An 11,115-nucleotide genomic window follows, 5' to 3' on the forward strand; every position below is an offset into this window, starting at 1 on the left:
TGAGCCTGCCTGCCGTCCGGTACCGTTGCCCCACCTCTGGTTTATTGACCTCTGCCTATCCTGACCCTGAGCCTGCCTGCCGTCCGGTACCGTTGCCCCACCTCTGGTTTATTGACCCTTGCCTGCCCCTTTTGAATTATTAAACCATTGTTCATTTGACGTTGTCTGCATCTGGGTCTTACCTTCACAGCTGACAGTAGGTCAACATAGTATATTCAACCATCTAAGTATATATGGCAGAAATAGTAGCCTTCACACAGACCAAAAGCTAAAGCAATTGCCCTACAATGAAAACTGTGTATAGCTAAACTTAAACTGCGAGATTCTCCCTTACCCCGCCAATGGCTTGTATTTACCTTGCAGCCCTGGCACCTTACAGTGCCTACCCTCCCAGAACCCCAACTTTATATGGTCAGCCCCTAACACTTAACATCTCATGTAGCAGTATAAAAGTACTCATTTAAACTGCCATCTTACCTCAATCTCATACTTTCATCGAGGACTACTTCAAAAACTGCTGTTGGATACTTTCTTCCCTCGGGGCCAGCTCTTTTTTCCCTCAGGTTTTAATTTTTCAATCAGCCGAGGGGTCAAATGTTCCCACTGGTGGCAGCCATAATACATTGTGATTTTCTAAAAGAATGCTGACACAATTAAGAAATGGTAGGGGAGGGAATTAGATGACATTAATTAAAAGGAATAAAAAGAGAGAAGAGAGGGAAGATGCGAAAGAGGGAGGCCCATTGTGATGGGTGCAGGGTGCCAGAGGTGGCCCGGGCTGGCCTACTGATTTACATGATCTGTAGACTTAAGCGTTTCTGCCTGCGATGCAAGGGGGTTGGCTGGGGCTGGCTCCGACTGACCCTGCTGGAGATAGCGAGGAGGGGAGTGAAGCCCCCTGGCAGCGAGCGGAGAACAGTTTCTTCCTGGTATATTGTTTCTGTAGGCGTCAGATAATGGATTATGTCCAGAAGGAAAGGGAGAGAGGATGGAAGATGCTGCCAGAGCAATGAGGTGACATGAGAGAGGTCAGCCTAGGTGAGAGTATGTCTGGTTTTCTCTTAGCAGGCAATGAGTGTGTGTGCGGTGGATGTGTGTGTGTGTGTGTGTTTGTGAGAGTGTGTGCACGCCTGTGTGTGGGTGAATGTGTACCAACCAAGGGTTTTGAAAAGTTGAACTGTGTTAAACAAAGAAGTTTGTCATCGTAAAATTTTTAATACATTCTTCTTCATTTACAACTTCTGTTAAGCGAAAGAAAATGAAAACTTTATGAATCTTTCATTCTTGAAAAAGCTGCTAATAATAAATAACTTAAATGTGAGCTCTGTTCTTCCTCCTTTCTTTCTCTCTCTCTCTCTCTCTCTCTCTCTCTCTCTCTCTCTCTCTCTCTCTCTCTCTTTCTCCTCATCCTTTGTTTCTTCCTCTCCACTGCAGACTATTTTTTGTCATTCCTCCTGACCTTCAACAAACAAAGGATTCCAAATTCACACAAGAAGAGTCAAATAAAACTTCCTTCAGGGCACTACTCCACCCTTTAGCCTACAGACAAACAATTATAGGGAAATCTCAGCGGCTGTCAAACAGCTAGCATCTATAGAGGCTTTCTCATCTTCCTCTATTTACCAAAATTACAAAGAACATCATGAAACAATGTATCTTGGCATACTGTGTAGACGACTGAACATATGAGAGAATGTTTCACTTCACAGTGAGATGTAAAGATCAAGTAAACACACACACGCATACACACACACACAGACACACACACATGTGCATGTAAACACACACACATACACACACACACCCTCAGAAGCATGACGGAACATGTGATTAAGACAATTGCAGACCGCTTTCAGCAGGAATCGCAAATGTGAACAGCGTGAGCACTGTGTACTCCATCCAGCTTTATTCATTTGAGTTTCTCTGCATCTGAGAGAGCTGGAGCTGCCAGCTTTTCAATGCACAATCAATTCAGTCCCGCACCGTGTGTGCATCCAGTCTACATCAAAAAAGAATTTGAAAAGTTTCTTACCAAAAACTTAGACCTGTTTCTAAAACAACATTGCCATACTTTACCCTCACTACCTGGTGTTGATTGATGAGATATAAAAGCCTCTGTTTATTTTCTTTTTTCTCTCTCTCATCTCTGCTGATGCTATTAAGGACGAATGAGCAAATCGCTAAGCCAGAAAACAAATCTTTATGGAATGATTCTTGCCTCCATGTTGTTTCAGTAATCAGTCAAATGTATGAGCACTGCTACAGTAGCTGCCTCTCCTTGTGGGCACAACAAACAACATCTATTAGCCAGTCAAATCACTTTGGATTCCCATTGTATAGAGCTAAGGTTGCAGACAGCAGTAGCTACCACCGAGACCATTGCTGCTATCATCACACCAATCTCTATTTGAGGTTCCTATTCATAGGCATTTAAGGAAAACAAAAGCTTCATGGCCCGTATTCAAAAAGAGTCTCAGAGCAAGTGCTTATTATATGGACAGGGGGGACCTGATCCTAGATCAGCACTCCTACTCTGAGATTCTGTGAATACAGGTTCATATTCCCTCTCACTTCAATACCACTCCTAAAGGTAGAGCTAGTGGCCATCTGAGGTATTTGGGGCAACGTCGGGATCTTTCACAATTCATTTTTCACACTTTGCCAGAATTCGCCTCCCTCGATCTTGTACTCAGCATTCCATATCGGTGATGCAATTAGGTAATCTTTGAAATCAATTTGCTGTGAAAACGTTGGGACTGGAGTAAGAAGCGAGAAAGGAGATTAATTGCCTGCTGGAAATGGAACATAAATATTGATTGAATTAATTACAGCAGCAGGGAAAGAGCAGAATGGAGGTGGCTCCATCACTGATGAGACTAACTAAAGGGGTTATCCTTAAGAAGAAAAGAAATACATTACCTCAAACTTCTCAGAACACTGAACATTTATCTGTCATCAGCCTCTCACCCCTCCATCGTCTCCATTACTTTGCTGTCTCCTGGAGTCAAGTGGACATCTAAATCTACCGATTCCGACTCTATATCCTCATCTAGTCATAGTCAGTCATTTACTGCAGCTTCACGAAAGATGATAAAAACTTCAGCACTGTAAATCTTTTTTATTATTATTAGACAGAAAGAAAACACCATTAGCCTTACGGTTCGGTTGAGCTTAAACAAATTATTTCCAGCTTTATGGCACAGTTTAGCCTCTCTTTTCAGTTTTGTCCCAGTACCAACCCTATTGTGTTTTCAGAGTAAACTGATTAGATACTAAGGTATTCGCCAATGATGCAATTGATTACTAGCATGGTGGGTAATTTCTTATCAACATATTGGCTATGTGATTCGGTATCATCACTCTACACACATGACCTTCAGTTAATCTGACGAGGTCTGTCATGGTTGAGGTGTGTGTCTAACGGAGGCCTCCACTCCGTGTTGAGACTTAAATGTTCTTTAATGAACATAATTACCACAGACCCAGAGCTCTTTGGCAGCACACTGCTTTAGTGACTGAATGAGCGTCCTTTCCTCTCTCTCCCCAAGTCTTTCTTATTCTAAATGCCATTTGCAAATGCTATGCAGGGTGACTTAAAAATCAATTTCCCACTTCACTTCCCTGTTCGAAGTCCATTCGTCTTGCCCGGTATTCCTATGTTTTGCATATCGATTTGCTGCTGCCTGCTCCCGTCCAGGTGGTATGTTCTGGGCGTTCTGTGGCTGAAGGAGACCTTCAGAGGGAAGCGGTCGGTAATGGAGTCATCTCCTCGTTATCCTCCATGTCCCTGGGATATAACCATAACGGCAGAGACTAGACCAGGCCAGACTGGACCAAACTGGAGCAGATTAGAACAAACCAGACCAGAAACAAACCAGACCAGACTGGACCAGAACAGGCCAGAACAGAAACAAACCAGACAAAAAACATTTTAGTCATTTAGCAGACGCTCTTATCCAGAGCGACTTACAGTAGTGAATGCATACATTTCAAACATTTCATTTCATACATTTTTTTTTCTTCTGGGCTGGCCCCCCGTGGGAATCGAACCCACAACCCTGGCGTTGCAAACACCATGCTCTACCAACTGAGCTACAGACTTTATTTAATTCCAAGTCATCATCTCTATAGAGCTGCTGGCTATGCTGTCTGACAAATCACTATTTTAATAGTTCTTCAAAGTAAATAAGGCATACAAATATAATAAATAAATATAAAAACAAACCAGACCAGACCAAACCAGACTAATCCAGACCGAACCAGACTGGACCAGAACAGGCCAGAAGAAAAACAAACCAGACCAAACCAGTCCAGACTGGACCAGACTGGAGTGAATTAGAACAGACCAGACCAGACCAGACTGGAGTGAATTAGAACAGACCAGACCAGACTGGAGTGAATTAGAACAGACCAGACCAGACCAGACAAGACTGGACCAGACTGGAGTGAATTAGAACAGACCAGACCAGACTGGAGTGAATTAGAACAGACCAGACCAGACCAGACCAGACTGGACCAGACTGGAGTGAATTAGAACAGACCAGACCAGACCAGACCAGACTGGAGTGAATTAGAACAGACCAGACCAGACCAGACCAGACTGGACCAGACTGGAGTGAATTAGAACAGACCAGACCAGACTGGACCAGACTGGAGTGAATTAGAACAGACCAGACCAGACCAGACCAGACTGGACCAGACTGGAGTGAATTAGAACAGACCAGACCAGACCAGACTGGACCAGACTGGAGTGAATTAGAACAGACCAGACCAGACCAGACCAGACCAGACCAGACTGGACCAGACTGGAGTGAATTAGAACAGACCAGACCAAACCAGACCAGACTGGACCAGACTGGAGTGAATTAGAACAGACCAGACCAGACCAGACTGGACCAGACTGGAGTGAATTAGAACAGACCAGACCAGACCCAGCCATGTCCCATAGATCTGGCACAGTCCAGACCAGAGGAAGAAAACTGTATCACTAAAATAGAACTCACTTGTGAACAGGAAATTAGATGTTTTCCCTTATAATCCAAGACAGATCCAAGTCGCATTGTATAGTTTGTACAAATCAATATGTTTTCTACATCATTCTGGCATTGTTGAACAGAATGTGAATCATTGGTCAAGAGCTCCCACATTTCCTAGAGTGTCGGTGATGCTGGGAAGACAGTTACAGACACACACACACAGACAGACAGACAGACAGACAGACAGACAGACAGACAGACAGACAGACAGACAGACAGACAGACAGACAGAGACACACACACACACACACAGACAGACACACACAGACACACACACACACACACAGTGACAGGTAGGTACATGGGATTTGGGATCGATATGTCGAGTGTGGAGCTAACAAGCCAAATGGCTATATTTAGCCTGCAGACACCTGTCAGGTTCAGACAGGCAGAGGGGAGCACTCCCACCTGCAGAGAGCCAACGAACCTCACCTCTCCATCATACAACTTGTTCTGCACACAGAAGCCCTGTCCACTGCTCAGGTGAGGGGAGAGTACCTCTACACATCTACAGAGCATGTGGGATTACTGTGATGGAGAAAGCATTTAGAGGGTATTTAGAGGATAATGAATAAGGGAGGAAGCTGAGGCTGAGGAGAAAGAACGAGAGAGTTTGTGTCTATGTGTGTCTACGTGTGTGTGTGTGTGTGTGTGTGTGTGTGTGTGTGTGTGTGTGTGGGTGTGGTGGGTGTGGTGGGTGGCAGCATGAGCTTTTCCTCCACTCACATCTCCATTATAACGTAGTAAAACTGACATCGTGTTTATATAAATGTCACTTCTCCTCTATTCATGTGTAATAAATACTAGTGAGTGTGTCTGCTGCTGTTTGTGATCCTTGATTCATTACCATCATTAATGGCATTTTCTAAATAATGATCCTGAATGAATGGGCTTCAGATGCTTTGCTGTTATGGTGTTTTAATGATTATTTCACAACGTTAATTGAAATACAGAGCTGAAAAGAGATCAGTTTTGAATAGAGACACATACAGACACACTGCACAAGCTACAAGTGCGCACGCGCGTGCGTGTGAATGTGTGAGCTAGCATGCATGCATGTGTGTTTATGTGTGTATGTGTTCATATATATATATATATATATGAACACATACACACATATATATATATAGAGTACGGTTTCATGCAGCCAAGTTTATTTCATAATTTGGTGTGATTCCAGCCTGAGCTGTGCTGTATCAAGCCTGGAGCTGGCGTTGTGGTCCTTGACCAACAGAGAGAGCTGCCTGCCTGCCCCTGGAGGACGTGTGTGTCAATCAGGGTACTCCTTCATTTCTCTCCTACTATGAGAGAAATCAGCTCTGTTGAGTATCTACAGTACATCCTGTCCACCCAACCAACCCACACCATACCATCACAACAGCCCTGAGGCCTTCACTTTCCATTCAGTCAAGAGTTTAATGGTACTGCTAGGAGAGAATTTTCATAGAAAAGTGTTTATGGTTTCCCAGGATATAGCTTAGTGCAATGCTATTGGGAAAATAAACAAATATTTTACAAAGCTTGGTAAACAATCCTCAAAATACACTGTCCATGTTCTTCCAATGTCCACTGCTATAAGTTAGTGTTCGGAACATCAATTAGAGCTTCATCAATTTCTCATGATTAATTTAGCTCTTATCAACAAATTCTAGGAAAGGATCTTAGAACAGAAACAATTATGAGTAATTCATATGTGCTTATCGTGATGGAACAGGCAGCATAAAGGACAGAGGCCTTATGCACTCGATGACAACATGGATGCAACACAAAGTGCATTTTGTTATTTTGTATAATATGAGGGGGACAGTATTTCACAAGGTTGTTATGTTCATATAGGTATTTGTGAAGAAAGTTTTAATTATGTGTGTTTGTCTTTGGGGGTGTGCGTGCACGTGCATGCCTGTGTACACTCTTGTGCTGCCTGTGTGTACTGGGGCTCTAGGGGACAGTAGTGAGCAGAGAAGGGGGAAGAGAGAGCAACTGGGACCGGGTTGCCAGGTGTCCGGGTTGCCAGGTGGCAGTGTAGACCTAGCTCAGCTCCTCCATGGCCTTGAAGCAATATAAAGTATTTTCACCCAATCAGCATGGACATAATTGCATAAGACTGATATGGATTTCCTGTCACTCCTGCACGTTATGAAGAGAGCCAGGGATTTCTACACATTTGTGTATTTTTACAACATCACAATTGTGTGATAAACCATCAACAGACGTTCCTATGGGCGATAGGACTCAGACATGAGACAAATGGATGTGTGAAAAGTTGAGTTATAGACAGAAACACAATAGGAACGAATATGGCAAACCATATTATCACACACATCCAAGGCCTTTCATCACATTGACTCAGACACACACACACACACACACACACACACACACACACACACACACACACACACACACACACACACTCACATACCGTGCAAGAATTTCATCAACGACACACACATGAAACCCAGACTCTGCATTCTACATCTTTTCATAGAGTTGGCATATTACAGTCGAGTCAGGAACCTGTATCTACAAAAGGATGTAAATAACAATATTTTATTCCCACCTGATTTATGATCATAATGTCATAATGTAATGAATTGCTGATGTAATGGATGTGGGCCCTGGCACAGGAACCTGATGACAGCAGCAATTACAGAAACACTTTGAAAAGTTTCTGGAGGTGGAAAAAATATACTGTAGCCAGGATCAATAGTATAAAACCTCAACTCACTCAGACAGCTCAGAGAGTTGGACAGGTTTCATCTCTCAATCCATATAGCAGAGCCCTATATGCAGGGAAACACAGCGAAAAGAAAACATGTGAGGGGAATTTGTAATGTATTGTATACATTCATTTATTGTGAACCTTGGAGAAATAAATAGTTCAGCTAGCCTTACACTCGAAGACAGAAGGGCTCCAGAAGGGCTTTTCGTCTGTCCCCATAGGAGAACCCATTTTGGTTCCAGGTAGAAATAACCATTTTGTGTTCCATGTAGAACCCTCTGTGTAAAGGGTTCTACAAGGAACTCAAAAGGGTTCTAGCTGGAACCAAAGGGGTTCTACCTTGAACCAAAAAGGGTGCTTCAAAATGTTCTCCTATGGAGACAGCTGAAGAACCCTTTTAGATTCTAGATAGCACCTTTTTTTATACGAGTGGAACATAATGAAATCTGTTCATGATCACAATCCTGACATGACATTTCCCTAATGAAATACAATCCTGTCATGATGTATGACCACTACTTGGATATTTCTACTTATAACAGCATGCAATCCTCTCAACCCTGTCTGATAGCCAGGTCCTATGGAAGGGATCTGTTAGTGACTCATATCTGATTAGTCATTTGGGAGCAGCTGCGGAGCGTTTGATTGGTGCGTGGGGCTGGAAAGCCTGTGTGTCAGGTTGTGCCCTCTCCAACCTGCCTGTGCGTGTGGCCCTCTGTTGATCCGTGTCTAGTTGGTCAGGGAGGGAAACCATCTGGTACCTGGTGACTATTAGAGTGTTTTCTGGGATCCGTTTGAGCCGAGGCATCGTATGGGATGCAAGACACATCTCGGACGGAGCTGACCAGCTATATAAAGTCAAACAGAAAGGCTCACCCCTCCTGTTCTGTGCTCAGTTTGGCCTCATTCCAATTTTCCAACTACAATTCTTTATCTCTTGTAACTTATTTTTTGTTTGGGTCTCACAAAGGATCTCTGAGCATTAATCTTTGAGCAGTTTAGACAACTGTATAGTGAATAATGCAGGGCACAGTCCGATGCTCCCCAGGCGACTTCACCTTGCCTGAATGGATGAGTGCTCAAGCTGAACACACACACACATTCACCTTCTACACACCTTCTCCACAGGGAGAGGAGGAGTAACAACTCACAAACAGGAGGCAACATAGGATGTGTGTCATCTCCTTAAGCATATTTCTGTGTGTGTGGGTGTGTGTTTGTTTGTGCTGGGGGGGTTGCCTTATTTTAAATTCAAGGCATCTATTCAATATCCAATAGCTCTTAAATGCATGTAAGAAAGTTAAAGGCCACCCAGCATCCTCACCATTTGACCCTCTTCTGACCCTATGAATGAATTCAGAACTGGACGTGCCTGCCCTGAACGAATCTAAAACCCATTATAACAACTTCAAAGATGTCCATTATACATTAAAGCAAAGTAACATTTGAGTGCTCTGCCTTTTCCTGGTAGCCTCATTAGGAAGACAACATCAAACGCTGAGGCGTTGTGGATAAACACTCAGGGAAGCTAATCCTCCCAGTCTATGGCGTTTTAGGCCTTCAGCAATAATCAAAGACCACAGGTAGGAGAAGAACAAATCTAGCACTGAGATTAGTAGAAGAGCTGTGAAATGAAAGGAAGTAGATCGGAGTATAGAAGGGGAAACACACTTATTAACACAGGGGATCAAACATGCTCTCAGCTGGGAAGGCCCGGGAAGCTTGTCGAGCTAAAGCTCATGTCCACACACACACACACACACACACACACACACACACACACACACACACACACACACACACACACACACACACACACACACACACACACACACACACACACACACACACACACAAACCCACCCCACACAAACCCACCCCACACACATACACACACAGACACACAAGCACACACACAAACCCACCACACACACAGACACACAAGCACACACACAAACCCACACAAATCCACCCCACACACACACACACACACACACATACACACACAGAGGAAGGAGATAAATACCCTGTCTTCTACCTCAGTACCACAAGTGTGTCAATGCTCTTTAGAATGGAGATATCATTAGTAGTTCAGGCGTTTATAGTAAAGAAGAAAAATGTGAGTTTGAGGGATCATACAGGGTTTGTGTCATTGTGTGTGTGTGTGTGTGTGTGTGTGTGTGTGTGTGTGTGTGTGCGTGTGTGCGTGCGTGTGTGTGTGTGAGAGTGTGCGAACTTGAGTGTGCACACCTGTCTCTGTGTGCACTGTGTACATGTGTGTGAGTTGGTGTTTCTGCCTAGTGTGTTATCTCTGAGTGAGAGAGCTTTAATATGACCTAGAGGAATTCCATTAGCTTCTCTACACACGGAGCGTTTGTCCAGATCTTGTTTCCATAGCCCTGACCTCTTGAGCTGGGGTCACACTGTCTGACACTCGTTTATGATGTTGTGAATCCCTCAGTCTGTTGCCCGCACCTGCTTCTCTCTCTCTCTCTCTCCCATTTCCTCTCTCTATCTGTCTCTCTACTTCTCATACTGTCTCTGTCTGTCTCTCTCTTTGTCTCTTTGTCTCTATCTACCCTTCTCTCTCGTCTCTATCTGTCTCTCTCTTTCTGTCTCTATCTGTCTGTCTCTTTATCTGTCTCTATCTGTCTGTCTCTTTCCTTCTCTATCTGCCTCTCTCTTTCTCTCTATTTCTCCCTCTCTCTCTTTCTCTCTCTCCATAGAGGAGGAGAGATGTCAGGAAGGAAAAATACCAAATAGAGCAAAGCAAGCATTCAGCTGACTGACAAGCTCATCACATTGGAGAGAGTCAGGGAAAGAGGGAGAGAGGGAGGGAAAGAGGGAGAGAGGGAGGGGAAAGAGGGAGAGAGTCAGGGAAAGAGGGGAGAGAGGAGGGAAAGAGGGAGAGAGGGAGGGAAAGAGGGAGAGAGGGAGGGAAAGAGGGAGAGAGTCAGGGAAAGAGGGAGAGAGGGAGGGAAAGAGGGAGAGAGGGAGGGAAAGAGGGAGAGAGTCAGGGAGGGAAAGAGGGAGAGAGGGAGGGAAAGAGGGAGAGAGGGAGGGAAAGAGGGAGAGAGGGAGGGGAAAGAGGGAGAGAGGGAGGGAAAGAGGGAGAGAGTCAGGGAAATGAAGAGGAGAGGAGGGGATAAGAGTGAAGAGGGGAGGGAGGGAAGAGGGATAGGGAGGAGAGAGTGGAGAGAGGGAGGGAAGAGGAGAGAGCTCAGGAAGAGGGAGAGTGTCGGAGGGAAAGAGGGAGAGAGTCAGGTAAGATGGAGAGAGGGGGAGGGAAGAGGGAGAGCAGGGAAGAGGGAGAGAGTCGGGAGAGAGAGGGAGGGAAAGGGGAGAGAGGAGGGAAAG

General features: G+C 44.6%; 1 protein-coding gene across 3 annotated transcripts in view; it reads right to left on the reverse strand.

Annotated features, from left to right (window-relative positions):
• Positions 1 to 11,115, reverse strand: part of LOC115181910 (t-SNARE domain-containing protein 1) — a 167,445-nt gene that overhangs the window by 148,279 nt on the left and 8,051 nt on the right. For 2 of the 3 annotated variants that reach the window (XM_029743604.1, XM_029743612.1), the window contains exon 2: positions 7,765 to 7,819. The exons of the other annotated variant lie outside the window; for it this stretch is intronic. In XM_029743604.1, coding sequence (XP_029599464.1) covers positions 7,765 to 7,796 — 32 coding nt within the window. In that variant the 5' untranslated portion in view covers positions 7,797 to 7,819. The remainder of the gene's footprint in view (positions 1 to 7,764; positions 7,820 to 11,115) is intronic. 3 annotated transcript variants of the gene reach the window in all.

The sequence above is a fragment of the Salmo trutta genome, chromosome 3 (genome assembly GCF_901001165.1).
Source record: "Salmo trutta chromosome 3, fSalTru1.1, whole genome shotgun sequence".
NCBI lineage: Eukaryota > Metazoa > Chordata > Actinopteri > Salmoniformes > Salmonidae > Salmo > Salmo trutta.